The 26,877-nt window shown below is 44.3% G+C and overlaps 1 protein-coding gene across 1 annotated transcript; it reads left to right on the forward strand.

The window, feature by feature from the left end:
- The first annotated feature begins 18,060 nt into the window (after window positions 1–18,060).
- Window positions 18,061–25,444, forward strand: klhl22 (kelch-like family member 22). Its single transcript, XM_028995881.1, has 8 exons — window positions 18,061–18,207; window positions 19,145–19,445; window positions 19,782–19,947; window positions 20,269–20,580; window positions 21,734–22,143; window positions 22,835–23,027; window positions 23,131–23,364; window positions 23,651–25,444. Exons 2-8 carry the CDS (start codon window positions 19,222–19,224, stop codon window positions 23,993–23,995), a joined length of 1,884 nt encoding a protein of 627 aa, XP_028851714.1. The 5' UTR covers window positions 18,061–18,207; window positions 19,145–19,221; the 3' UTR covers window positions 23,996–25,444.
- Window positions 25,445–26,877: the final 1,433 nt, after the last annotated feature.

Here is a 26,877-nt window from a genome sequence, read left to right on the forward strand (position 1 = left end):
CTTGCAGTCATCATAAAAAGAGAAGGGGGTGAAGGGGCCTGAAGAACGGATGAAGCGAGCATGGATCTCCATTTACAATTTAACTGAAGGCCGAGGGATGCCATTCACACAAAACAACACCGGCTTCTACACTACACCTAAGAATATTTCTGTATAGATTTCACCTCATAAGCTAAAGTGCAAGAGTGTGTTTTCGTAGTGTGCGTTAGGGCAAGCGAACAAGCAGGAGAATTACATTTGATCAATTTTTTGGTGCTTATAGAAACCTTGAAATCATTTTAACTGAGACTAGTCCAGTAATGTGGTCATGATCAGGTGCCGCGAATATGACCAAACGCCCCCTTGTCAACTACAAGCCAGCTTCCAGAATCCCTTCCTGATGTGGGGAATGGTGAGGAAATTCCCACTGTTTCTGACCAGGTCAAAAAGAAGAGTGACGACGGCCGTGCAAATGTCTGCAGCGTTTCCAAACGGCCTTTTATAACTCTTAGAGCCTCCTTCCTGATCAAAGACCATGAGGTAGGATATTAACTGTGATATTACCGCCCAACGCATTGCATGATGCCCACACGGAGAGTTACTCATTCACCTGGAGCCGTGCTCCTCTCACTTCCTGGTACAGAAACAGAAGATGCCCAGATGCACACAACCACCTCCCCGCATTTTCACTGCCGCTTGTAGCCGCCGGCATCCACTGCTTTCAGCCACTTCGCACTTATGCATAAAATGCACGATGGCACACAATCACATTTGGATTTGAATGAGCCTGCCTTGCGAATGCACCGCTAATGCAAATATTTCCAGGAAAACAGCCCTAAACGAGGTTTTAATATGAGTGTGTTTTCAGCGGTCGGTGTTTGCACTATGCATGTGAATTAATCGCCTCTTGCTGCAACGTGTTCATATCTGCACTGGCATTATATGGCACTTTATTGCGACGCACTAAAACCATAAGTCGGGTCATAACACTCCGCATTCCAGCTACAATTTTACAACCTGGACGGGCAGTTGTGCCAACAGCAACGAGGCGGACGCAACTCAGGACAAGGGGACAGTGTTCGGCACCGCATCTTTCAAACGTTGTGGGTCAGCGGTGCGCAGGCGACAGATGAAATCGACTTAACAAGATGTAACAATGACGCTTCACACGTGGAATTCCTGCTGGAATAATGCAAAGGCTCAATTTCCCAGATTTGATCTGGCACGAAACAAAAGATTTTTGTCCTCAGACCCGGTGGCGTTAACCTTTAATGTTTGTTACACCCTTATGTACAATACGCTCTCACTGGGCTCTTTGCTGCTGCTGATGGGGCTTTAATATTTTTAATATTCAGTCTGAGCTGAAAGCAGCGGCCCTTTTTTCTTTCTTTAGTCTGCATGTAAAAGCAAAGCTCTGGAGGTTCATCACTCCACTTCCAGCCAGAAAGCTCACCGAGGAACCTTCCTGATCAGCAATTAGAGGTTTTGCTGGACAGAACTCCTCAGCCCTTTTATTCATGTTTATAACGCGTTCTAAAGCGCCGCGAGGCGACAACGTGATTGCAGTCGTTTTATTGAGTGGAACGATCGACAACTTTTGACAGGCGATCGAAAGGGACCTCGCGTCCTCGGATGAGTTCAGTCAGATGCTGTACCACCACCATCACCATCATCATCATGGTCATCGTCATCCTCAACCGACGATACGAGGGATGGTTTTAATCCCGCCACTCGCGACTAAATATGCGAGACGAACGAGAAGCACCTTCTTACACCCCCCCGGTCCCCCCGGTCCCCCGCTGTCACGAAAGGTGACATCCGTGGCGACAACGCCGCTGATCAGTCACGCCGACAAGTGCGTTTACACAAACAGCGAACAAGCAAAAAAAAAAAAAAAAAAAAACTCTGCGACCATCCCGAGGTCCGAAGGTGAACTCACCGTCCCCGTCCGCGTCCCCGTCCGCGTCCCCGTCCGCGTCCCCGTCCGAGTCCCCCCGGCTGCCACTGCTGGACCTTCTCCGGCGGCGAGCGCCAGACGCGAATAGGAGGCGCCTTATCTCGATCGAGCCGAGTTCGCGTCTTACGGTGACATCTGGGGGGAGGAAAGCGTTCAGCACGTTATTACCCTGCATTAAACAGCCAAAACACGCACTTAAACTCGGGAAAGAAAAGAAAAGATCTGACGAGTCCAGTCCCAAGTGGCCAAGTGCGCTGAATCATAAGTAAATATATTAAGAACGAAGCATTAGAAGACTTGAGCCCAGGAATTGAAAACCAATCCATCAATTAAACAGCACGTTACGTGCACATGGGGGCATTTGCTGATTAACTGGACGAGAGATAAAATAAGTACAAAAAATATACATTTAAATCTATTCCGGAGTGCAATTATGAACATTTATGTGAAGTGCAAAGAAAAATGCATTTTTAAATACGATGTTGTATGAAAGCAGTGCACTGTTTCAATGTCCATACTGTACAATAATAAGGAGGTCAGCGTCAGGGGATGAAAGTGACCCTTGCATGATTGAAAAACCAATACAAGGACTTCAAATTCTATTCTGGAGCTAACAGGCAGATGATGGACGGTCTTCAGAACAGGGGAACGATGGGTTGTCCTCCTGGTCTCACTCGTTTTCAGTGATCAGGGGTCTTCTCGGGTGGAACAGTGAAGTCATCATTCGAGAAAAATGAAGTTCAGAGTGTTGGGAGTCGGGCAGGTTTCATTTACTTGTGGCTGACTGAGAAGACAGATCTCCTGAGAATAGAGGAACCAGCGCTGGGTTCTCATCACTCATCATCGTGAAGGTTCAAGACTGGAGTAGAGGAACTGAGGGGTTGGCTTTGCTGTGGTTGATGTCTGTAAGGTTCTGGAGAGCTGAGCCTGTCTTCCCAATCTTCTTATCCGCCCTCTCTAATTCACTTTTATCAGTGCATGTGAAGTTCCCATGGCTCACGGAAGTCTTCCTCACAGGAGTCTTTACATCTCCATAACATTGGAGTATAATGGTATCATTTGAAAAAATAAAGAGAAGTGATTGTCACATGTGATACACAGCAGCACAGCACACGGTGCACACAGTGAAATTTGTCCTCTCCATTTAACCCATCACCCTGAGTGAGCAGTGGTGGCCTAGCGGTTAAGGAAGCGGCCTGTAATCAGAAGGTTGCCGGTTCGAATCCCAATCCGCCAAGGTGCCACTGAGCAAAGTACCGTCCCCACACACTGCTCCTGCCACTGCTCACTCGGGGTGATAGGTTAAATGCAGAGGACAAATTTCACTGTGTGCACTGTGTGCTGTGTATCACATGTGACAATCACTTCTAACCAGCAACCTTCTGGTTATGGGGAAGCTTCCTTAACCGCTAGGCCACCATTGCCCCTCGCTAGGCCACCACTGCCCCTACTCACGTCTCATAGAAAAACGTGCTGGAGAAAGACTCAAACCGTTTAAATAATACCACATACGATGTATTCACTGCGCTGCAAATTCATAGACACAGAGCTCAACATGCAATAATCAAAATGACAACTGATGACCCACATTTCACGAACTAGACTCACTGTCACAAACACATGCAGCTGAAGAAAATGCAACAGCACAGACGGAAGCCACAATGCAAGTGTTTCCAGAGATCATTATTATTGGACCAGTCACATAAAAGCGCTTTTCATTTGTAACCTAGCCCAATGTTGTGAACTTGTTGATATTTTGCGTTGATATATAAGATGGGACGTTAGGCATTGGATATATCAGTGTCACGACCCAAACTGATCCTGTTGCTCCGTTCCAGGTTTTTGTGCCCATTGTGTGCCCGATTGTTATCAACTGTTGTATTAGTATAAATGTATGCTGAATGTCTCTAGTCTTCGTGCCTGCATTAGTCGTATCACCCGATAAGTGGTCCCCGTTATGAAAGAGAAAGGACTGTCATTGTGATACACAGCACACAGTGACACAACGAAATGTGTCCTCTGCTTTTAACCATCACCCTTGGTGAGCAGTGGGCAGGCGCCCGGGGAGCAGTGTGTGGGGACGGTGCTTTGCTGGCACCTCAGTGGCACCTTGGTGGATCGGGATTCTGATTACGGGGCCACTTCCTTAACCGCTAGGCCACCACTGCTGCAATGTCTCTTTAATTGTGTTTAAATTGCTGTTTTGCTCAGATCGTGCGTTGCGCTACTGTGATAATCAGGAAACTTTTCGAGAGCAAGTAAGGAAGATCTCATGTTGCATTTAAATACGGTTAAGTAGCTCCTGCAGTTAAATACTCCTAAGATAGTTTCAGCAGTTTTTGGAAGATTTGGAGCTGAAACAATGTGGTAGCAAATGCTCGCACTGGCATGTGGTGTATGTTCGGGGCAGAGGTGGCCTAGCGGTTAAGTGGCCCCGTAATCAGAAGGTTGCTGGATCCGATCCGCCAAGGTGTCACTGAGCAAAGCACCATCCCCACACACTGCTCCCCGGGCGCCTGACATGGCTGCCCACTGCTCACCAAGGGTGATGGTTAAAAGCAGAGGACACATTTCACTGTGTGCACCGTGTGCTGTGCTGCTGTGTATGACAATCACTTCACTTTAACTTTATGTACAGGTTCATAAAACAGTTAAAAGGACCATTTACTTCAGACTAAACAAGCTCTCTGCAATACTTAAAGTCTGCAAGTTCTTGTTGAAAATCATTTTGCAGCAGTACCTCACACACCAACACATTCTGCACAGAGCAGCAGAACTCTCTTGAGCAAAGAAGAATGTTGTATAATTCAAGGCAGCGTCGTTTCGAAAGGTCATCCAAAACCCAAATATGGAAATCTGAGAACTGTTAAGTGCCAGACGGAGTGTGCGTTAAATAAAAGGGGGTGTTCCACAGTAACACCCGTCACACCACCGCAGAATTCCAATGCAAGCTGACTGTTGGCGCCCTGCACACAGCACCTGCTTGGAGTCATCACTGCAGAAATATGGAAGCTGTTAAAGGCTCCTTTAGAGCAGGGTCGCTTGTTGCACCCTGTGAAGTGATTCATCTGGTCTCCGCGCTCTCGTCCCCGTGCTCGTCCCAGACGAGTCGTCAATAGAACAGAGCGCTCGTGATGGACCAAGCTCTTCTACCTGAACAGATACAATGGTCCCCACGTCAGTCTTCACAATCGCCAGATAGCTACATTGCTACAAATGGTGGTCTGTAACTTTCTGCAGAAGATGAGAATTTGGTTACGCGTCAGAATAAATATTTGCTAACTGTTTCAGTATGGTTTGTCTCAACTGTATTGTATTGGCAACTAAACACCACTAAACCCCACAGCATGCCAGGATTCAGCACCATAGAGCACCTTATCAAAGAGTAACTACACTTTATCCATATAGTTACCCGAGTGTGTTACCCACAAGGCTACTTTGGCAGTGGTGGCCTAGCGGTTAAGGAAGCGGCCCCGTAATCAGAAGGTTGCCGCTTCGAATCCCGATCTGCCAAGGTGCCACTGAGGTGCCACTGAGCAAAGCACCGTCCCCACACACTGCTCCCCAAGTGCCTGTCATGGTTGCCCACTGTTCACTCAGGGTTAAATGCAGAGGACAAATTTCACTGTGTGCACCATCTGCTGTGTATGTGACAATCACTTCACTTTAAATTTATTTGCTAATCATGATTAATCCTCAAGGTTAAAGCTTGTTATAATGCATGTGTCACTGGCTGAATTCAGGGACGCATTCGCAGGCATGTTTGGAGCGAGGGGACAGGTCGATGTATGGGGAGTAGACATTGGGGAGGAGGACCGGAGGTGTTTGGTTGGGGAGAGGGAGATCGTCTTGGCAAAAGGGGCAGGCAAACTTAATGTCAATGGCAGGCGGAGGTCGTGGTCTCGATGTAGAATCCGTCAGGAGATCGTCGTAACAAAGGGGGCTCGAGGTCGGGGACAGGGAAAGGTCGTGGTCGTGGATTCTAGTCAGCTGGGCGTGGGAAAATAAGGCTAGCGTCTCTGGGAATAAATTCAACTCAAAGAGCTCTCATTTCCGCTTCCGGGTCGGCGTCTCCCTGGCTGGTCTGGTGCTCTCTGGTGGGCTGGAGGTGCATTGGCTGTGACAGCGTGTTTAAAGCTGGAGACATGTGCAGGAAAGGAGCTGCAGCCTCTGACAGGTAATTAAATTAGTTAATTCAACTTGTTATATTTTGGTGTAAAGGCTGATTCAGATGACCATTACAGTGTCTTTATATTAGACATATTACTGTTAACCCATTTAACATAATAGCAAAGAGTCTTCTCAGAGTCATGTGGTCTAAGAATAGAGGTACGAGGGAAGCAGGCACCAGCGGGCACTACAAAAACAAAAATGATGGCTGGGAACAGAATAAAACATGACACATATAAAAAAACAAAATGCAAAATAACAGTGTCAATGCAACGAACAAGAACAGGCATGGACATGAGGAAACAGCTGAAATATAAAAAGGTCCCAGTCCTGGGGTGTCTGGACTGTCAACTGGCATCACCGGTCTGGTCCAGTTGAGCCGAGGAGTCGAGGTCTGGTCTAGTTGAGCCGAGGTGTGACATGTTTAACCCAAGGGTTAATAAACTGACCTCTGAACTAGTTGACATGCATTTACGGCATTTATCAGACGCCCTTATCCAGAGCGACTTACAATCAGTAGTTACAGGGACAGTCCCCCCTGGAGCAACTTATGGTTAAGTGTCTTGCTCAGGGGCACAATGGTAGTAAGTGGGATTTGAACCTGGGTCTTCTGGTACATAGGCGAGTAGCCACTAGGCTACTACCACCCTACATGCGTCACCCATGTGCTCCTTAACAAGACACTAAACCCCTAGCTGTTCCAGGGGGTCTGTCCCTGCAACTTTTAAGGTGCTGAATGTAATATAATGAATTGCTTCATTCTGCATTCAAAATAATTTTATTTCTTTTTTTAGTCGATAGAGAAATGAGAAGCTGCATATGAATAGAGGGCCTGTTGCCAGCAGAAACACATTAACCACTGTAGTAATGATGGAATGATTAGCTGTTAAGTACTCACGTATTTACACTTTGGCAAGGAAGTGCGCAGGCAGAACTTAATGTGTTAAGATTAACGTCACATCAATTTAAAGAAAAGCGTCGAGTACCTTGCTTGAGCACTTTGGCAGCCATGTGAGAAATGTGAAGGTGCAACCCCAAGAGTTGCAACAATGGCTGCAAATAAATGATAACGGTGCGGAGAAGAATTTCGCAGTGAGAGTAATTCTCTCTGGGAGAACATGACACCGGAGTGAAGGCACCATGCATCAAAGTCAGGGTGAAACAGATAAATACTGGCCCAGAAAAAGAAGATAGATGCAATGTAACACAATCTCTATCCTCCTTCACAATTTCACGGCCAAACACATGAAAAGTTTATGAGGCGGGGGGGACGTCTTGACGCGCCAGACGCAAAGTACAACGCTGTCTAAACTCTGAGTGTCTTTCTGTGCATTTTTTAAATCTTTTTTCTTTTCTATAGCTTAACTAGATTCAAATCTTGCTCCAGGAACTGTTTCGGAGGTGATCTCCTGGACAGATCAAGCTTTATCAGACCTGACAACAGTGTGATAGATGTCCCGGAGAATAACTGCATTATCCCTCACGTACAAACGAAAAGGAATTCCAGCTGTCCCCTGAATAATGAGCAGCGATGTGGGTCAAGAGGAAAATGCTGGTGGGCACACACACACACACACACACACGGTGAGAAAATAGCCACACTGTTAGAATGACTGACTGATGGCTTTTCAGGCTTCGTTAGAGAACACTGGAGAGCCAAAGTTACTGAGAGTAATCAGTCATCAGAATTCAGAATCCCCCTCCATCTAACACCTCGCGAGCAGTGCCTGATTTTCCGACATCTGTTTAACTCCTCTGTCGAGACTTCTCCGCTACTCCCTCGTGGACGGGGACGGGGGACGCTGCATTGAGCAGGTGAAGTACTGGCTGACGTGAGCCCTGGGGAAATCACTGGCCAAAGCTGGGGCGCTGTCTTCGGTGAGGACCCGGAGGATGAGCTATTTCGAAGGGCAAATACACGCCCACACATCCACTCAGAAAGTCTTCTGCATTCCTGACCTGCAACAGCAACAGGACAGAAAAACATTTATGGAATGGAAGCAGACTGTGGCTTGTTTTATTGCTTCCGTCCTTCTGCGCGCTTGTCCTTGGACTGATTCGTTTTCGTATAACCAATTGTATATCTGGTCTTTTCAGGGTTCCATGCACAGGTCAGGCTGCTCACTGATGCTGAAGAAGAACTAAACATGAAGGGGCATTGTGAAAAGCGGCGTGAAGAGCTGAGAACTGAGCACCCTTTCCTAGCCATTCAGTCCAAACATCTATTTCTTCAGCTCAGTGGCAACTGCGTTATGGGCAGACACGTCACTCGAGCCTTGCCAGCCCACACATGCCAGAGCCTATTTTTAACAGTGACAAGGTGCTGTGATACCAAATACATCATTTTAAACGTGCGATGAAAGAATAGAAAGCGTTCTTTTTACGTTTCATAATTCCCACCGGGTGTTGTTGGTGCTTCATTCTGGGTAAAGATGCCATTTTCTGCGTGAGCACTGAGCGCTGTTATCCGTGAGTTAAGAGCACCTTAAAAAAACAAATGGTGAAGTTTGTGATACACTTTTAACCATCACCCTTGGTGAGCAGTGGGCAGCCATGAAAGGCGCACGGGGGCCAGTGCGTGGGGACGGTGCTTTGCTCAGTGGCACCTTTGGTCGATCGGGATTCGAACTGGCAACCTTCCGATTACAGGGCCGCTTCCTTAACCGCTAGGCCACCACTGCCCCTTAACTTCATGAGTTCATGAGATGAGACCCACATTATTGTTGGAAAACGTCCCCACTTAAGGTGGTGGAGAGAAGGCACATGTGTGAAATGCTGCCATCACAGCAAAAGCTTCCTGAAGAGACAACATTATATTTCATAGTCCTGAGTCTTCTATCATGTCAAAAAATGCAAGGCCCGTAAAGGAGTAGGTATGTCCAAACTTCTGAAAGGTAGTGTAAGAATGTCTGGCACCAAGAACAGTGTCTTAAATGACATTTTCTGAGTGAAGCAGTTTGTTGGAACAGCTTGAATAGACTGACTGGACTTTCTATTTAAAAAAGAAGAAGCTATCAATTACACTGAACTCCCCAGTTTCATAGCTGAAACCAGATGATGTATTTTATGATATTTTGGATGAGAGGACGCTGTAACTAATTAAATAAACAGACCCACACAGTTGCCTATGAGAAAAAATAGTTTAGCATCATCAGTGCAAATCAATAGTTATCACAACCCTGTAAAGCTGTAAATTTGTTCCTCGCGGTGGGAAGATCATAACTATCAGTGCCTGCAGTGGGATCATGAATCTGGGCACAATGGGACAGAGATGTGTCAGTACATGTCTAGTTTATTTTCTGTACACGGTTTCCCTGTCTCTTCCCTTCGCTACAGCAGAGGCCGCAGTCTACGATGTTAAAGACGGGTGAATCATTGCAAGGAGGATTGCACAGATTAAATGAAGCATAATTCAATTGACAAGAGAATATAAAATATTATAATTAAAGGCATTCCAGCATGCTGTTAATAAATTGTGGTTAATCACTTTTCTGTTAAAAGTGCATTTTCAGTATTTTAGAGCAGGTAAAATTACAGGACTGGTCACAACCACCATCACATTTTTCATATTGCATATTCCATATTGTTAAAAACAAGCATCTGAACTCACTCTTCCATCATGATTTTAACTTTTCATCATTTTGCGAAGGCACGTTTCACCTGTCCACGTATAAGGTGTATGCATGTCTCCTTCACACGCTGTTATTTATCCATCTTCAGATGAACCAGAACAACTCCTTTTACCGATCTGACAGGTCTCAGCTGCCACCATTTCAAACCTAAAGGTGCAATGTGCATGTGAATGATGGTGGTGGGTGAGTGATTTTTTTTTTATTGAACTAAGAAAACAGAAAAAGGGCAAATCCCAAAACAAAGGAGAGGATGTAAAATTGTAGGGCTGTCAAAGGAAGCTCAGGCATGGAGCAGCTCTGCAGCTGTGTTACATGGGACGTTTCCTGAGGGGTATTTTTTATGTGCTGCTGGTGTGAAGGATTAGTCCTGGGAGAGGCTGCTGATGACTAGGTTGGTGACTGTGAGGCTATGTATTTGAAAATGTGGCCAAGATTAAATTTATATCGACAGGAAGCTGTCCACATCTATCATAAGATAATAAGAAATAAAAAAAAAAAAAACAACTTGCTAAGCAATTGCTTGTTAAGCAATCGCAATTGCATTATTTTGTATCTATAAGCAGCAGTTATTAGGTTAAAACTAAAAAGCAATCAAAACAACGACAACAAAAAAACAAGAAAATTATAAGGTGGCTGGTCTCTGAAAAGCATCAGCATTGAGAGTGTCCTGTATAAAAAAGACTCCACAAGAGGGAGTGTAGAGAATGACTCGAAAAAAGAATGGCAGTTACCTCCAAAACAATATTTTCATTCTCAAAAACACAGCATGTAAAGGGCTTTTCAGCCTAGGAACCGCAGCCTAGCCTGTCGGGTTTTATTCCGATCCGGTTGAACAGCAACTTGTTCTGTCCGCGTCCGCAGCAGTAGTCCTGCTCTTTTCTGTGGCCTTCATGCTTTCCCCAGCTCCTCTGAACCGCGTGGCCTTTTCCAGAATGACAGCAGTTTACACCACAGCGGTGAGGGCAACAGAGAGCTGAACCGCGCCGAGAGGGAGGCCACGATACGCGCAGGACAGCTGGAGCTTGTCTTTGTTCCTGGGAACTGTTGGGTTTCATCAGCGTAAATCATGCCTCATTCCTCGTGTGACTAAGGCCCCGTCCACGCGAGAAACGAGAAAACATCACAGGAGCGTTATCTGAAATGTTGTCATCTACACAGAGACACAGAGTCTGCCAGTGTTGTATGTACGAAGCGTTTGAGGTTATAGGTCAAGTTGGTGTTTACGTCAGTGTTTAAAGAAAAAACACTTCACCGTCCAAACGGATATGCAGAAACGAGAAATTCCCTCTAGAACCTGTTTTAGAAAAGAGCTCTTCCGGGTTCCCTAAAATGGCATTTTTCGCGTTTTTCTGGACACAAGGCCAGATTGGATAGAAATTCTCCTGTTTTAAAGAAAAACGTTCTCATGTGGACGGGACCTGAGCTTCAATATCCACATTTGGTTTAGGTTGCAAGCCGCAAACCGAATTAAATCATTAATTGGCAGATGAAAAGAGCCGCAAGGCTGAAAAGTCCTGCTGCTGTTTACAGAGACTCGTCTGCGCTGCAGGAACCGATAAACGTTTCCAGCGCTGAGAGCACTGAGAGTAATGAGCAGAGTTAAAATCAAGACCTTCTCAGTCATGATGAAGACAAGGCCCAGATCCATTCAAGTAATGAGTGCTGATGACAAGACCCTATGAACGTCTGACCCCTAGAGGTCACCAGCACCTTGTCGTCTCGCTAATGATTCACCAGATTGTGTCCAGAGGATTGTTCTCCTGGGCAGCCCTGACTTTTTTCGTCATCTCTTTGCTCGGTTCTACGTCTACTCCCAGCTTGCATGCTCTACAGTTGAAATTGATCGTAGGTGTGGTGGGTGTGGCGTGCTGGCAGTATTCCTTTTTTCGATGCTATGTAGAGTCGAGGGAAAGATATTTCACATCACTATATATTGTTGACAAAAAGACATTTAAAAAGGTGCACCGAGCAAGGCAGCGTCCCCACACACTGCTCCCCGGGCGCCTGTCATGGCTGCACACTGCTCAATCCTGATGGTTAAAAGCAGAGGACACATTTCGTTGTGTCACCGTGTGCTATGCTACACTGTTTCATAATGACAATCGCTTCACTTTCAATTGGACGGGAGTGACTGAGACCAACAATAATTTTTGATGATGACACATAAGAATATGAATTAAACCTTAAAAAAGTATCTATGAGTGAAATGAAAGTTGTTGTGTCATAACAGGATTTAGCTGTGATTCAGGACTGATCTCTGAGCAGCCTCAACAAAATGGCACTTTTCAGGGTCGCATTTCTGTCAAGGGCAAAAAATCCCGTCTGATTTACAGACCAGGGAGGTGACAGACTCCTCCCTGGGCAGACTCTGTTAATTCTCTCCCTATCAAAGATATTCCTTATTTAACCAGTTCAATTAGTTTGAACTTGCCACTCAGTTACCTAATGAGAAGGAGATTGGAAATGCAAATGGGGATGGCTACCGCTCCATGTGCAGCTCGAAAAAAACAAATGACCTTCTTCAACAAATCGAGGAAAGGTTAATGAGTTAGAAATTCAAATAGGGGCACAGATAATCTCCGAAGATGTATCAGTTTTGATGACGCTGAGAAAGATAGCTAAAGCAAATAGCCATGTTTGCACTGGCAGACACTAAGAAGTCTCTCTTGGGTCTTTCAGAAAAAAAGCAGGGAGTGCCATACCACAGGCAGCATAAAACCGGATTAAAAGTCAAATACATGTCTATTTCAAAATATTCTGCGTGACAGAAATAATTACACACAAGAACAAAATGCCAGTTTGCCGGTTTGAAAATAGCTAGATTTATTTGCTATATGCGATACAGAAAAAGATATGCGATGCATATCTTTTTACTCATTTTGTGCTAGGGATGTATTGTGCTGTCCGCAGAATCGCTAAGGTGCAGGTGGGGAACATCTAAAGAACAGCTATAACCTTGTTGTCAATTCCGCACACCAGGCAGGGAAAACAAGTGGCCTGTCACATTATCAGTGTCCCTTCCTGCCGCGTTGGGGGGTCTTGTGAACTTGTGGACTTTTGTGTGCCAGGCAGACTTGTTGGCATGGAAACTGTCCGCCCCCGGATCCCGGCCAGGGTGTAGCCGTGACTGTGATGCCAGCCTATTAAGAGCCTAATCAGTAGCATTGTCCACAGAGTTGCCAATACGTGACACTTTACAGTGGCAAAGAACAGCATGTCTGACAAATTACGGGCCAATCCCCTGCTGGATCAATCAGTTGTTCAATACTCCCTCCGCAGGTAGCTGCTGTTCCATAAAAAAAAAAATATATATATATATATATACACACACACACACACACACACACACACATATATATATATATATATACACAACATCCTCCTTTAATTTTTAAGACATTTGCAAGACACACAATAGTGCTTTTCCAGCATATTCTTGTAATGGCCAAATTACATGTACAAGAGTGATCATGGTGTGCGAGCATCTGTTTTGTCGTGTCCTTATTGCAGGGCTACTGCGGTGCACAGAGAGATGTGTGAGGACATCTGTCCACTGATTTCCACTCTCAATACTCAGCCAGGAACGTACGCCTCATGCAAACATTTATAAAATTCAGTGACAGAACTCACTTTTGTGTTTTTTCATGTGATTTATAGCTACATATATTTGATGAGAGATACAGTTCCAATTTTAGACATTTTTGTGCAAGCAAGAACCTTAGAAATTCACAGTCTGTGTGAGAATGGGATTCTATTTACTTTATTACACAATTTACTAAGGTTTTCTTTCACATAGTATTTGACTTCATATTAATATAATTCTTAACCAGTATGACACTGTCTGAGCATAAATTACAAGTAAAAATGGTGGTGGTGAAATGTCCTTAATTATAAGACATTTCATTATGACATAAGACATATTAATGTCTTACATGTCTTAATGTCTTCATTATATAATAACATTATATAATATAGATCATTGAAAACTGTAGAAATGTTTTAATGTATAGTGTAAGTAAACTTTGGCTAAATAGCGAATGCTGACAGATTCATAGATAATTCATTGATTCATTTCTTTTTTCTTTCCCCAAAGGAGAACATTTACAATGTAGAAGACCAGGATCATCTGGAGTTGGAAACAGTCCTCAGCACCATGGAATACAGTCAGTCAGACACAAATAGAATGTTTTTTCTCCTGGTTTAAAGGCAAATTAAAGTTACATCTATGGACACTTCATCTAAACGTTCATTTTACAAGTGATCATTTGAGAGCCAATTTCCCAGAAAACATGTGGACAAGTTGCGTGGACAAAAAAAACCTCTCGCATCATAATGTGTGACAGCCTTCAACTTATTAGAAGTAATTGGATCACGGTGTGTGTGCTGTTTACCAAAATAAGGTGGTAAAATAGGGTGGTAGTAGCCTAGTGGGTAACACACTCGCCTATGAACCAGCAGACCCAGGTTCAAATCCCACTTTGCTACAATAATGTCCAGGGGGGGACTGTCCCTGTAACTACTGATTGTAAGTCGCTCTGGATCAGGGCGTCTGATAAATGCTGTAAATGTAAATGTAAAAACAACTGGCAAATGTGTCAGTAAAAGGTGACATAAAATGTTAGTCACACCTTACACAGTTGTTAGATCGGTAGACAGAGGGATCTGAATGTGGTCCTGTGACATGCTGCAAGCAGTGCAATCCAAGTTTGGACATGGTGAGAGGAAGGACAATAATATTTTTGTTTGCAACTGATGATCATGAGGACCTGAGGACCAGAGGGTGTGTTCACCCTATAGGGGGGATCACACTCCTCAGCCTCCCTGGAAAGGTCTACTCCAAGGTAGAGGAGGGTCCGGTCGGATTGAGGAGGAGCGACATGTTTTTCATCCTGGCCGTGGAACTGCGGACCAGCTCTTTACCCTTGCTGGGGTGATTGAGGGGGCATGGGAGTTTGCCCAACTAATCCACATGTGTTTGGTGGATTTGGAGAAGGCTTATTACCGTGTCCCCAGGGGCACCCTATGAGGGGCGCTCCAGGAGTATGGGGTGGATGGCCTTTTGTTAAGGGCCATTCCGTCCCTGTACCAGAGGAGCGTGAGCTTGGTCCGCATAGCCGGCAGTTAGAGGGTTGGACTCTGCCAGGGGTGCCCTTTGTCACCGGTTCTGTTCGTAACCTGTATGGACAGAATTTCTAGGCGCAGCCGTGATGTGGAGGGGTGAGAGGTCCTGCCTCAAGTGGAGGAGTTTAAGTATGTCAGGGTTTTGTTCACGAGTGAGGGAAGAATGGAGCAGGAGATCAACAGGCGGCTTGGGGCAGCGTCTGCAGTGCTGCGGACACTGAACCGACCTGTCGTGGTGAAGAGGGAGCTGAGCCAGAAAGCAAGACTCTCGATTTACCGGTCGGTCTACGTCCCAATCCTCACCTATGGTCATGAGCTTTGGGTAATGACCAAAAGAACGAGATCGCAGATACAAGCGGCCGAAATGAGTTTCCTTAGTCGGATGGCCAGGCGCAGCCTTAGAGATAGGATGAGGAGCTCGGACATTCGGGAGGGACTCAGAGTAGAACATCGAGAGGAGCCAGTTGAGGTGGTTCGAGCATCTGGTCCGGATGCCTCCTGGACGCCTCCCTGGGGAAGTGTTTTGGGCAGGAGGCCCCCGGGTCAACCCAGGACACGCTGGAGACCTTGGGATTCCTTACTAGGGATGCTTCCCCCGCGACCTGGATAAGGGGACGGCGACAACAGCAGTGGCAGCGGTGGCGGCGGTAGCTTCTTCCGCTTATTAGTGGTTTAGTGGTGCTAAGACAGGAAGAAATAGCATTTTCAATTTGGGGTGCGTCTGTCAACTCACACTTGAAATGATATAAACCACAGTTGAAGGTGATGACATTTTACATTCCTTCTACAGACCTTTCTTGTTGTTTATCTGCTCATGAGGTGTTTATGAATAATGTTCATATCAATTGTATTAGAAACCTTCATTCTAGAGTGTGTTGCTTTCTTCTATGAACTGGGCTTTAAATAGGACTCGTTTGTAACACCGAGTGAGAGTACGGCTCCTTCAGACCTCAGATAATATTTTTAACAACTTGCTTGGAACATTCCCCCCAATAATGACAACGATGATCAAAAACCCTCCACACAGCCCGGGCGGGAGAGAGCAGTGCTGTTTGGATCCTCCCTGGCTCAGTGCCGCTTTGATTGTAGAACATTGGATGTCAGGTTCCCTATTGTGGCTGCATTACTGGCAGCAGTGGATCTTCCAGGCTTTCTGATTTATCGGCCCTTCTTTGATGTGACTCTGGGATTATGGCTATGTGAAAATAACAAGGACAAGCATGTACAACAGGCCTACTGACGGACTTCGAGATAAATAGCAGTTTCACCAAAGGATTGTTTGGAAAAGAAACTCTGGCAGCAATAAAATCTTAAAACAGAACTCTCGTCCAAGACCTACAGCAGTGGCTCTTTCATAATAAACAGCTTTTCGAAAATAGCAAAGAGACGTCACAATGCCACATTTTAACCATGTGACCATGCTTGAAGGCTTGTAGGATAAAATTTGGTCTGACAGGACATTCGCGTGTCACCTCTGACCTTTTCTTGCTAAGGTAGGCAGTGACGCAACAATGAGTCCCTGGAAGGAATCATGAAGCGACAGGAAACTGAAGAAGGAGAGACAGCCATAATTTCAGCCATAATCGAATTTGATGCAAATAAGCGGAATGGTGTATGGAAGTACAGTAATGCTGTATGGCCCATAACCTTCATAATCTGCCAGAACTTTGCATTTTCATAATGATCTTGAGGTCTGGATTATAAGTATTCAAAAGCTGCGAGCCCATTTCCCTTCACATGTGGCCTATACCAAACAGGATTTGCATTTTCAAATTTAATCTAGGGACATGCTCACAAATGAATAATGATCATCTGAGAGCCATTCAGCATTGGGTGACGTTAGGTATGGCACAGGCGCACTGCAGTGCTGTTGCTGAGGCCGATTTATGTGGCCAGTTTTGCAGCTTGTCGTCAGTCTTTGCAAACCACGCTGCCCGTATCTCAATCTCTCAAACCCAACGAGTCGTTATTAACATTTTCAACGGACGTGCATTCATCTTCTTAAAAGTGAATCAAGAGGTTGCGCCACTGTTTTTGTGCAACAGGTCAACAACATATTCATTGAACCGCACATCCAATAGCAACTGGGCAAGAGAGATAAAGGGGAAATTGCGTGATGTTTGCCCCCCCGCCGCCGGGCTGGAAGTACAGCTGGGAGAATACAGAAGGTCACGTAGGAAAGAAGAGACGCTAAACTTGCACCACGGTTTAGTCACCAATATCAGTAATCTGAAAAAGAGGCATGTGCTCAGAGGACATGGGGATCAGATGAAGACACTCGTGATGAAGATGCATTTGAAGACATCGTTTGAGTGCTCACTTATCAAGACAGTGATGGATGAACTCAAAAACTTTAGAGATTAAAGAGAGAGATTTCAAGGTCAAAATATATTTAAATACCAGACAGCGTTTTTATCCAAGCTTTGAGTTTTATCAGAATGATGGAATCTGATGAGACGGTTTGATTTATGGGCAACTTGGCATTTCAAGCAGGGGTTTGTGGTAAACTCTGTTTACAAGTAAGCAAGAGAAGTGGGATCTGGGGGAGAGAAAGGTAAGGCTGATGGAAAGTCAGCTGATGGTCTTCCGTATCTCTCACTTGCAAACTGCTGTCTTCTTTACATTTACATTTTTACATTTATGGTATTTATCAGACGTCCTTATCCAGAGCGACTTACAACCAGTAGTTACAGGGACAGTCCCCCTGGAGCAACTTAGGGTTAAGTGTCTTGCTCAGGGACACAATGTAGTACGTGGGATTTGAACCTGGGTCTTCTGGTTCATAGGCGAGTGTGTTACCCACTAGGCTACTACCACCCTCTTCTGGTGAAATAGCAAAGACAGGCATGCAAAACATATAATATACACACCCGGTTACTAAGATGTAAACATAACCTCCGATGCATGTGTTTTAATTGTGTTTCGCGTGGATCATGTCGTTTAACAGGAAGGAGGCTGAATATTTTATATTTGATACGTCCGTGACGGTTTAATAATGCTCAAATTATGTAACGTCGCATCGATTAAAAAAAGAAAACCCGGCGACAGAAATCGAATGGATCCGTATCAAAGATTAGCATCTAACGATGTGACTTCGGACAATGCGGCCTCTTCGCTGAGTCTGGGTCGTGGTAGGGAAATGTGACGCGGGTGCACAGACTCGCACAGCACCGGAAATGGAGACTCTGGGGCGGAGCCGGCCAGACTTCGTCAAATTTGTAAACATCTCATCAGGCTGAGCAGGAAACTGGTGTCGTTCGCCAAATGACACTTGACAAATTTAGTCTGTTGCTGCGGCGCAGAATTGAACGCAAAATGTTGTTTTGTTGACGCCCCCTTTTTTTGAAGGTGTGTATCGCTGTTATTGTTGTTTTTTTTAACCCTCCCTCGGTTTTTCTCCTCTGCAATTCTTTTCGGGCTTCAGGTTGAGGCGTTTAAAACAACAGCGCGGCTAACTGGGCAGCTAGCCGTACGGCTAACTTTGTAACTACGTGTATGACTCGACGTGGCTTTTTGTAATGGAGCTGTCATGAAGGGAAACTCGCCTTTTTATCCCGTAAAGCTAAGTTACGACCTAACAGAGGCTTCCCTTCCTTCCCCTGCGGGCCTCCATACTTATGAATATGGTTCTTGCATAGGACTACAAAAGCGATCCACAGTCTTAGATGTTCTAGCGTGGGGATGTTCTAGAAAGTTGTGTAAGTGCAGACTACGGCAGTACTGCAAATCCGTCTCTCTCTTATGTTTTCCTCGGTTGCACCTTACAATAAGTGCAGGCGTTTCGGAGCGAGCATGCGCAGTGCCAGTTGCTGTGAATTGTCGCACGCGTGCGCAGTGCTCTCTGTGGTTAATTGCAGCGCGCATGCGCATTACGTGCTGCTGCTAATTGCCGCTATTCTTATAGTTTAACCTTTCGGCGGCTGTACTGCTGCATTACTGGTACTGTATAGCCATGTATGCAGCTGATATAGTTGATATAGTTGAGTTAAGGGCAGTGGTGGCCTAGCGGTTAAGGAAGCGGCCCTGTAATCAGAAGGTTGCCGGTTCGAATCCCGATCCGCCAAGGTGCCACTGAGGTGACACTGAGCAAAGCACCGTCCCCACACACTGCTCCCCGGGCGCCTGTCATGGCTGCCCACTGCTCACTCAGGGTGATGGGTTAAATGCAGAGGGCAAATTTCACTGTGTGCATCGTGTGCTGTGCTGCTGTGTATCACATGTGACTTCACTTCACTTTAAAAACTTTAAAAGATATATGCTGTGTGTTTTTATCTGGTCTCCACAGCTGTTAAGTCACCTGACTTCCTGAATCACGTAGGTGGGGCGTTTAATAATGTGAGCTGCTGACCAGGGTCACCAGTCATGTCTGTGGATGGCGAATCGAGTCCGATGAGGGATAATTCGGGGGGGTCCACCTGGACAGGTAGCCGGCAGAAGTACCGCAGCTCCGGCCACTCGCAGGGTGTTTTGGAGGGGCTGCTTGCACTGAGGCAGGGTGGGATCCTGTTCGATGTGGCACTCCTGGTGGAGGGCAGGTCCATTCAAGCCCACCGCATACTCCTGGCAGCATCCTGTGATTACTTCAGGTGAGTAGGGTTTTGACCTCATGTGACCTTTTTCCTCTCGCATTTTATTGCAATACTGCAGGAAAGTTGTACATTTACATTTACGCCCCTTATCCAGAGCGACTTACAATCAGTAGTTACAGGGACATCCCCCCCTGGAGCAATTTTAGGGTTAAGTGTCTTGCTCAGGTACGCAATGGTAGTAAGTGGGATTTGAACCTGGGTCTTCTGGTTTGTAGGCGAGTGTGTTACCCACTAGGCTACTACCACCACCCACTGTACAAATTGTATTTCGCTCAAAGGTCTTCCTGGCTAGAAAAAGAAACAACTGAAGCTGGAGCTGTTGTGTTTCCTCAGAGGAATGTTCGCCGGGGGCCTGAGAGAAATGCAGCAGGCCGAGATTCCAGTGCACGGAATCACTTATGTTGCCATGAGCAAACTACTGGACTTCATCTACACTTCAGAGTTGGAGTTGGACCTTGATACTGTGCAGGAAGTACTGTGTGCTGCTACACTCCTACAGGTCATTATTCCTACGTGAGAATATGGACCCACTCATTTACTGAATGAGACAGTTGAAGGTTACATTACAATGTATGGAGTATGCAGAACAAATAGCAGATTTGAATTATATATATACACACACACACACACACACACACAGAAAAACACAGACATATCTTTGGGACTTTCCAGTTATGCTACATTTTTACTTTTGATTTGGCACTGAATGTTTATAATAGAATTGTATTTCTAAAAAACATTGTGCTATTGGATGTCTTATGGTATTTTTAATTTTCAGTGTGTGGGCGTTATATTTGACTTTGTATTTGTTATGAATTAGGTCCAGGACGTGATTGGTTTTTGCTGTGATTTCCTCTTCTCCTGGTTGGACGATGACAACATCCTAGAGGTGGAGAAGCTCGCTGACATCTATGGGCTGGAGCAGCTGGGAGCAAAGGTCCACTCCTACCTGCTGAAGAACATCGAGAACTTTTCCCGCACGGCTGTATACAGGCAGCTGCCTCCTGACAAAGTGTTCAGCATACTGAGCAGTGACGAGCTTGAGGTGACCTCGGAAAATGAGGTTTATGAGGCCGCTCTGCATTACCACTACAGTCCAGAGGAGGTGGAGAAGGACCAAGTATGTCTCCAGGTGTGTCTTTTTGGATTTGTGTCAACACTGCATTTTACATTTTTATGGCAACAGACACCCTTATCGAGAGCAACTTATAATCAGTCCCCCTGGAGACTCTCAGGGACACAATTGGTAGTAAGTGGGGTTTGTGGATCATAGGTGAGCGTCTTACTCACTGGGCTACTACCATCTGGGCACTATTTTCAAGCTCAGTACAAAAGCGTGGAGCTTCTTTGCTAGTGTAAGTTCAATGGTGTCCTCAGGATAATTTTTAAATTGATGAACTGTCATAATAAAAATGTATTTATAATATATACATATAAAAATATGAATTAATTGTTATAGAAACAAACTGCAATAATAAATGCATTAGCTGCTGTTTGGATAATAATTATGTAAAGATTATCTGTCAAGTGAAAGAAACAAATGCGTGTTTTAGAAACCAATCTAACAAACTACTTAACCAATGTAGCTAACTATTGTTGGTATTTCTGCCACCCAGAACACTATATTTATTGATAAAAATGTGATTGAGTGCTCTCGTCCACACTACTTTTTCACTCTGCTCCCATCAATATGTGCAAACGTCATTAAATATTGTGTTTCTTTTTTGTTTTACTTATTTATTTATGTTTTAATTGTACTGGTGTCTTGAACATGGGCCTAAAGTTACTAGTATTTGGAACTGTTTTAGTTTAAGGGTTTTCGCACTTATGAAAGTAGCTTTTTGTAGGTATGTTCCTCAAAGAATTTTTATTGAATTAGAACCACAGAAAGCACAATACACGCAAAAATATTATACAGCAAGTAATACCATAGTGATCACTTAGAATAACCTAATAGCTAGATAAACTAACAGTTAAATATGACTGAATACATTGTCTTACTCAATACCCCACCCCACGTCATAACCCCATAGTCAAGCCAAGAAAAGAAATAAAGAAAAGTTTCTTTTGTTTATTATTTCTAATGAATTGTAATGAATTCTAATACATTTTTTCCAATTGAATTGTATGGATTATAGGTCACATTAAAGGAGGGGAAATATTTTTATTTATTTCTTTTTATATAATACATTTTTTATAAAGGAAGTTGTTGTTTTTTTACATCGCAAACAGGGGGATGTGCAATTTTCATATCCATTGTATGTCTTTGTGTCCCTGTCCTGTAGGCGCCCCTGAGGATGCTGGAGGCGGTGCGTTTCTGCCTGATGGAGCGTGGAATCCTGCAGCGGTTGAAGGGCCGTCTGAAGCCCTGTCCGCTGCAGGATATGGTGTCAGCCGCCTTGCTCTACCACTCTCGGGAGCTGTGGCAGCCTGTCATGCAGAACCCTCTCACCCAGCCCCGCAACAGCTTCCACTGCATTCTGGGATTCGGGGGCATGTTCTCATCCGGAGCACTGGCCGATAATGAGGAGCGCTTCCAGGTCTTCCACCCCAGCTGGTCAGAGTGGCGGAGTCTGAGTGCAGAGCGGGCACCGCGCATGTCCAACATGGGCATTGCTGTGCTCAACAACTTTGTCTACCTGATCGGAGGAGACAGGAACACCAGTGGCTTCCGTGCAGAAACACGTAGTTGGAGGTGAGTTTTCTTCATCCTCCTGCTAGAACAGGTACACTACACTAATACATGGCTTACTGTTACTGAATCACTGAATAGGGACGACATTTATATTTTTATTTATTTCGAAATGCACCTGAAAACGTGGTGCACTCAAAAGTAGTAAATGGCAATAAATAAATATTTTACATGTAGTAGAAAAAAATATTTAGTTCATAGCCCCGTAATACGGAGCCTCTAAAGACCATGAAGAAGAAAAATATATATTTTTATATAGACAGAAAAGTAGTGGAAATTTATTTTATATACAGTAGAAAAAAATCTATTATATGACCCTTAGGGGGCTCCATACGTCGTCTTCTTGTGCTTTTGTTCTGTTAGCATTTTTTTTAAAGCATGGTCCAAACATCACCAAATTTCACAATGCGTATCATGGCCTCGGTCCATTAGCATATTTGATGCAAATTTTTTAACGTGATCTAAACGTCACCAAATTTCACATCACTCATCATGGCCATGCCCCGTTAGCATGCTAGCATAAGAATTTTTTAACATGGTCCAAATTTCACAAAATTTCACACATCAATTCTTTGGAACTGCTTTCCAAGCCTAAAACAAAGTTTGTTCACCCACTTCCATTTTTTAGTTTATTATTATTATTATTATTATTATTATTATTATTATTGTAATATGCCCTCATGCCCTGTACCAGGTATGACCCTCGTCACAACAACTGGTGCACCATTGAGCCTCTGCAGCAGCAACACGCTGACCACTGTGTATGTGTTTTGGATGGTTACATCTACGCCATTGGTGGGCGGGACTACAGCAATGAGCTGGACTGCGTGGAGCGCTATGACCCTAATAAAAACATCTGGGAGTATGTGGCTCCTCTGAGACGCGAGGTATGGTGATGTTGTAGTTCACCGATGACATGACAGTCGTGTGTGCAGGTATGTGAAACATCTGTGGACATATGCGGTGTGACATGTGGCAGCTTTTGTGTAGGTCTATGCCCACGCCAGTGCCGTTGCAGATGGGAAGATGTACATCACCTGTGGACGCAGGGGCATGGCTTACCTGAAAGAGACATATTGCTATGATCCCCTTGCCAATCATTGGGTGGCATGCGCAGAGGGCCCAGTGGAGCGGGCATGGCATGGGATGGCAGCACTTAGCGGTCGGGTGTATGTCGTTGGAGGCAGCAATGATGGGTGTGGCTATAGGCGTGATGTCTTGAAGGTTTGTTCTACACTTTATACAGGTCCGTGTCTGGAAAAAAGAACATGTTAACATGTTCTTTCTATTTTTCTACAAACTACTGATCACATTTGCACATAAAATTCCAGTTGTCATAAAAATGACGTGAAGTTTATAGCAGCTATAAAAGAATAAGGAAATAAAACTTCCTTGTTGAGTGAGATTTGGTTGATCATGTTTACTGCTGAAATAATAATTAAATAATGAACAATAATGAACATGAAATAACATGATTCAGATGCCTTTTGTTAACTTTTTCCCCCCACAGGTGGCATGCTATGACCCAAGAGGGGACACGTGGACCTTGGTGAGCCCGCTGCCAGGAGGGCATGGCGAGCCAGGCTTGGCTGTGTTGGATGGGCATATTTATGTACTGGGCGGTCGCTCTCACGACAAGGGCAGCCGCATGAAATACGTGCACGTGTACAACGCGGATGAGGACGTCTGGGAGAGTGGCACGGCCCTGGACGACCGCGTGTCTGGACTGTCCGCCTGCGTCCTTCTGTTGCCACATTCAACCATGCTTCAGGCCCGCAGCTGGGAGCAGCGCGAGAAGGGATCCTGGGAAGAGGTCGACTGGGATGACTCTGAGAATTCCAGCGAGGAATTATGAAGTGACTGGGCACTAGAAATACTTTCACAGTTGTTGTGCATGTGTCAGCATTTTTTTTACACTTTTTCTGTGTACAGTACTTATTGATGTTTACCACCTAATTATAATGTTTCATGCTTAAATGGTATGTTAATTTATGTAAACGTATTTTTCCAAGCATGCACCTTTTATTTGTTTCATGAAAGCTATCTTACCAAATATCATTTTTATCAAATTATGTGCAGTTTCATCCATTTTTGGCAAACTTGCGATCTAACCCCCTGGAACCCCTGTAAATATTTATTTAGAAATACCAAGGAAGGCACTTTGTTGAACTCAGCTTTGTCCAAAGAACTAGCGCTTTGTTGTTAAACCCTTGCAGACGCGATTCTTGTTTTAAATGTCAGAAAAATGAAATAGTCCCTAGATAGTTTATTGCTTCACTTGTTCTTCTGGACCTCTTGTGGCAGAACATCACAACTGACGTGTCGCCTTAACTCGGTGGCAGGGATGCAGTCACACATTCACCAGACGGTGGCGAAAATGAGCGCTGGACTGAGGGCTACATTCATTCACTGTCAATATTGCAATATTGCCTGCTTGTTATTTTGAGCGTGTAATCATAAAACTGAGTTAAGCAGTTGAACTAGTAAAAGTTCATACTGAGGACGTTTTTGAACGCATAGTAATGCCAGTACAGTGTAGTCAATGGTCAGTATCAAGGCGAACATTTTGACACAAGCACTTTGAAACAGTTTGATTCTTTGTCTTATATCCACAGTGCCTTACTGAACTGCCTCGTTTCTCATCATACACTCTGCATATAACATCTCTTAAGATTTTCTTTCACAGACTCAAAGTGCAATTATTCTTCTGCTCCAGATTAAAAGGGGCACTAGGTATAGCATGGATATTAACATAAGGCCTGTGTCCATGTTGTCATTTTAATGTCAATTGTGGTGCATTTTTATAACATGTCAAGATCAACATTGGCACTATGGTGGAAAACAGCAGCTGTACCTGTGAGTGTCCTCAGTGTCCTTTTGCATGTGTTTCTGAACATGTAAGTACATTTTAGTTAATTTACATTAACATTTACATTTAAGGCATTTGGCAGACACCCTTATCCAGAGCGACTTACAACGTAATATGTCATACATTTATAGTACACTTGCCAATTTATTTTGTTGTTGTGTTAGACATCATTTTCTTACCAATGTTATTGGTAAATTAAGAAATGGTACTAAGATTAATTGTAATTGCATATATTTAATATATAATATTGTTATTTTAATATATTGGTACAAAAAGTACTATAATATGAGTGTAAAACGGGTTCCTTTTCCATTTTGTAATTTTCTTTCTTTTTTTTTTTCTGTTTTCATATTAATACCACAGAATTGCACATGACAACGTGCATATATGTGTTGTTTTATACTGCCCCTTGTCTTGATGTTCTGTGATTCTAATTGGCCTTAGGAATAGTATTTTCTTGTCAAATAAATACATATCCTTGTCCTTAAAAAAAGTCCTTGCTATTTGTTTGTACGCTTCATATCCTTCCATGCTTCCTATTCCGCATTTAAATATAATAATACGTTCTACTGTCTCCCCTGGTCTGTGCATCTTTTCCCCCTGACTATCACATAGCACAGCATTTACCTCCACAAACCTAGACACTGGTCCCCCACCTAGGTCACCTGAGCTTGATCTTCCATGTTCATATCCGCTATAAGGGTGGTTACATTCTTCACAGTGGTTATACTTCTCTTTACAACAACAACATTTATTTCTTATATAGCCCATAATCACATACAGTATGTCTCAATGGGCTTTGACAAGCCCTACAGTTGGCACCCCCCACACTTGACCCTTTTGCACAAAAGGAAAAACTCCACACAAAAAAAAAACTCTTAAGAGAGAGAAAAAAAGAAAGGAAGAAACGTTGGGAAGGAGCGATACAGAGAGGGACCCCCTTCCAGGGTAGAGTGAGCCTGCAAATGGTGTCAGTGCAGGGTTGGTGATGATTTGAACAATAAGAAAACAGTTGCGTTGCTTCTGCTACTGTTGAGTTGATGGTCATTATTTGACATGAGTAGCCATTCAGGCCAAACGTTATTCAGAGATCATCACAATCACATGACTGACGTCTGATGAGGAGAGTTCAGCAGAGGAAGTCATCATGCTGCAGTCATCATGTGGACATATGTGTACAAACTAAATAAAACTTCATATTCAACCAAAGAATCATTATGGATGGTTTGGAGGGTGTATTTGGACTTCAATTCAATGAACAAGACCACTTTTTACAGCCACCATAGACCTTGCACCATAAAGAAATGCGAGCAGATTTAAAAAAAAATCCTGAATATCCAGAATCTTTCAGGGACCAGAACAGTTACTTATTCAGTTTACTGCCACAGATTTACCGGTCACACCGTCCTTTACATTTACTCTCTCTCACTCTCTCACCTATTCCGTCTCAAGTAGTTCCTCTCCATTTGGCCCAGTGGCCCACTGACTTTATGAAGGGGGACAGTTGTTCTCTTTTTCATCTGCGCATCTTCCACCCCCTGATCTCTGCCAAAGGCCGTCCCCCAGCCTGTAAACCTCTCAGAGCTGCTGAGCACACCCTTATCTTTCATCAGAAGGACCTCCAGTCATGAGCAAGCGTTCGCCAACACCTCATCCTATTCGTCTTGACACCAGCTGTGACACGCAATGGATCTCCCACGAAAGTCACGTCGCTCTAAACCTTTCAGCTTCCATTAGAGGAGCGGTTTCCATTTCCACTGGGGCTTTTAAAGGCTGTTAGGACCATTAGATCTAAGTTGCCTAGGGAGTTGGTAAAAGTGTAAAGTGTTGTAGCTGCCATCCTGTTCAGTCCAATAAAGAGACTCTTG

This window comes from Denticeps clupeoides, chromosome 11, assembly GCF_900700375.1.
Source record: "Denticeps clupeoides chromosome 11, fDenClu1.1, whole genome shotgun sequence".
Taxonomy (NCBI): Eukaryota; Metazoa; Chordata; class Actinopteri; order Clupeiformes; family Denticipitidae; genus Denticeps; species Denticeps clupeoides.

Bases quoted from the DNA above. Each gene is read 5' to 3' on its own strand.
- klhl22 (XM_028995881.1), top strand. From the start codon at position 19,222: ATGTCTGTGGATGGCGAATCGAGTCCGATGAGGGATAATTCGGGGGGG. The intron at 22,144-22,834 runs GTGAGTTTTCTT...GCCCTGTACCAG, and splicing joins GCAGAAACACGTAGTTGGAG to GTATGACCCTCGTCACAACA. The intron at 23,028-23,130 runs GTATGGTGATGT...GCTTTTGTGTAG, and splicing joins TGGCTCCTCTGAGACGCGAG to GTCTATGCCCACGCCAGTGC.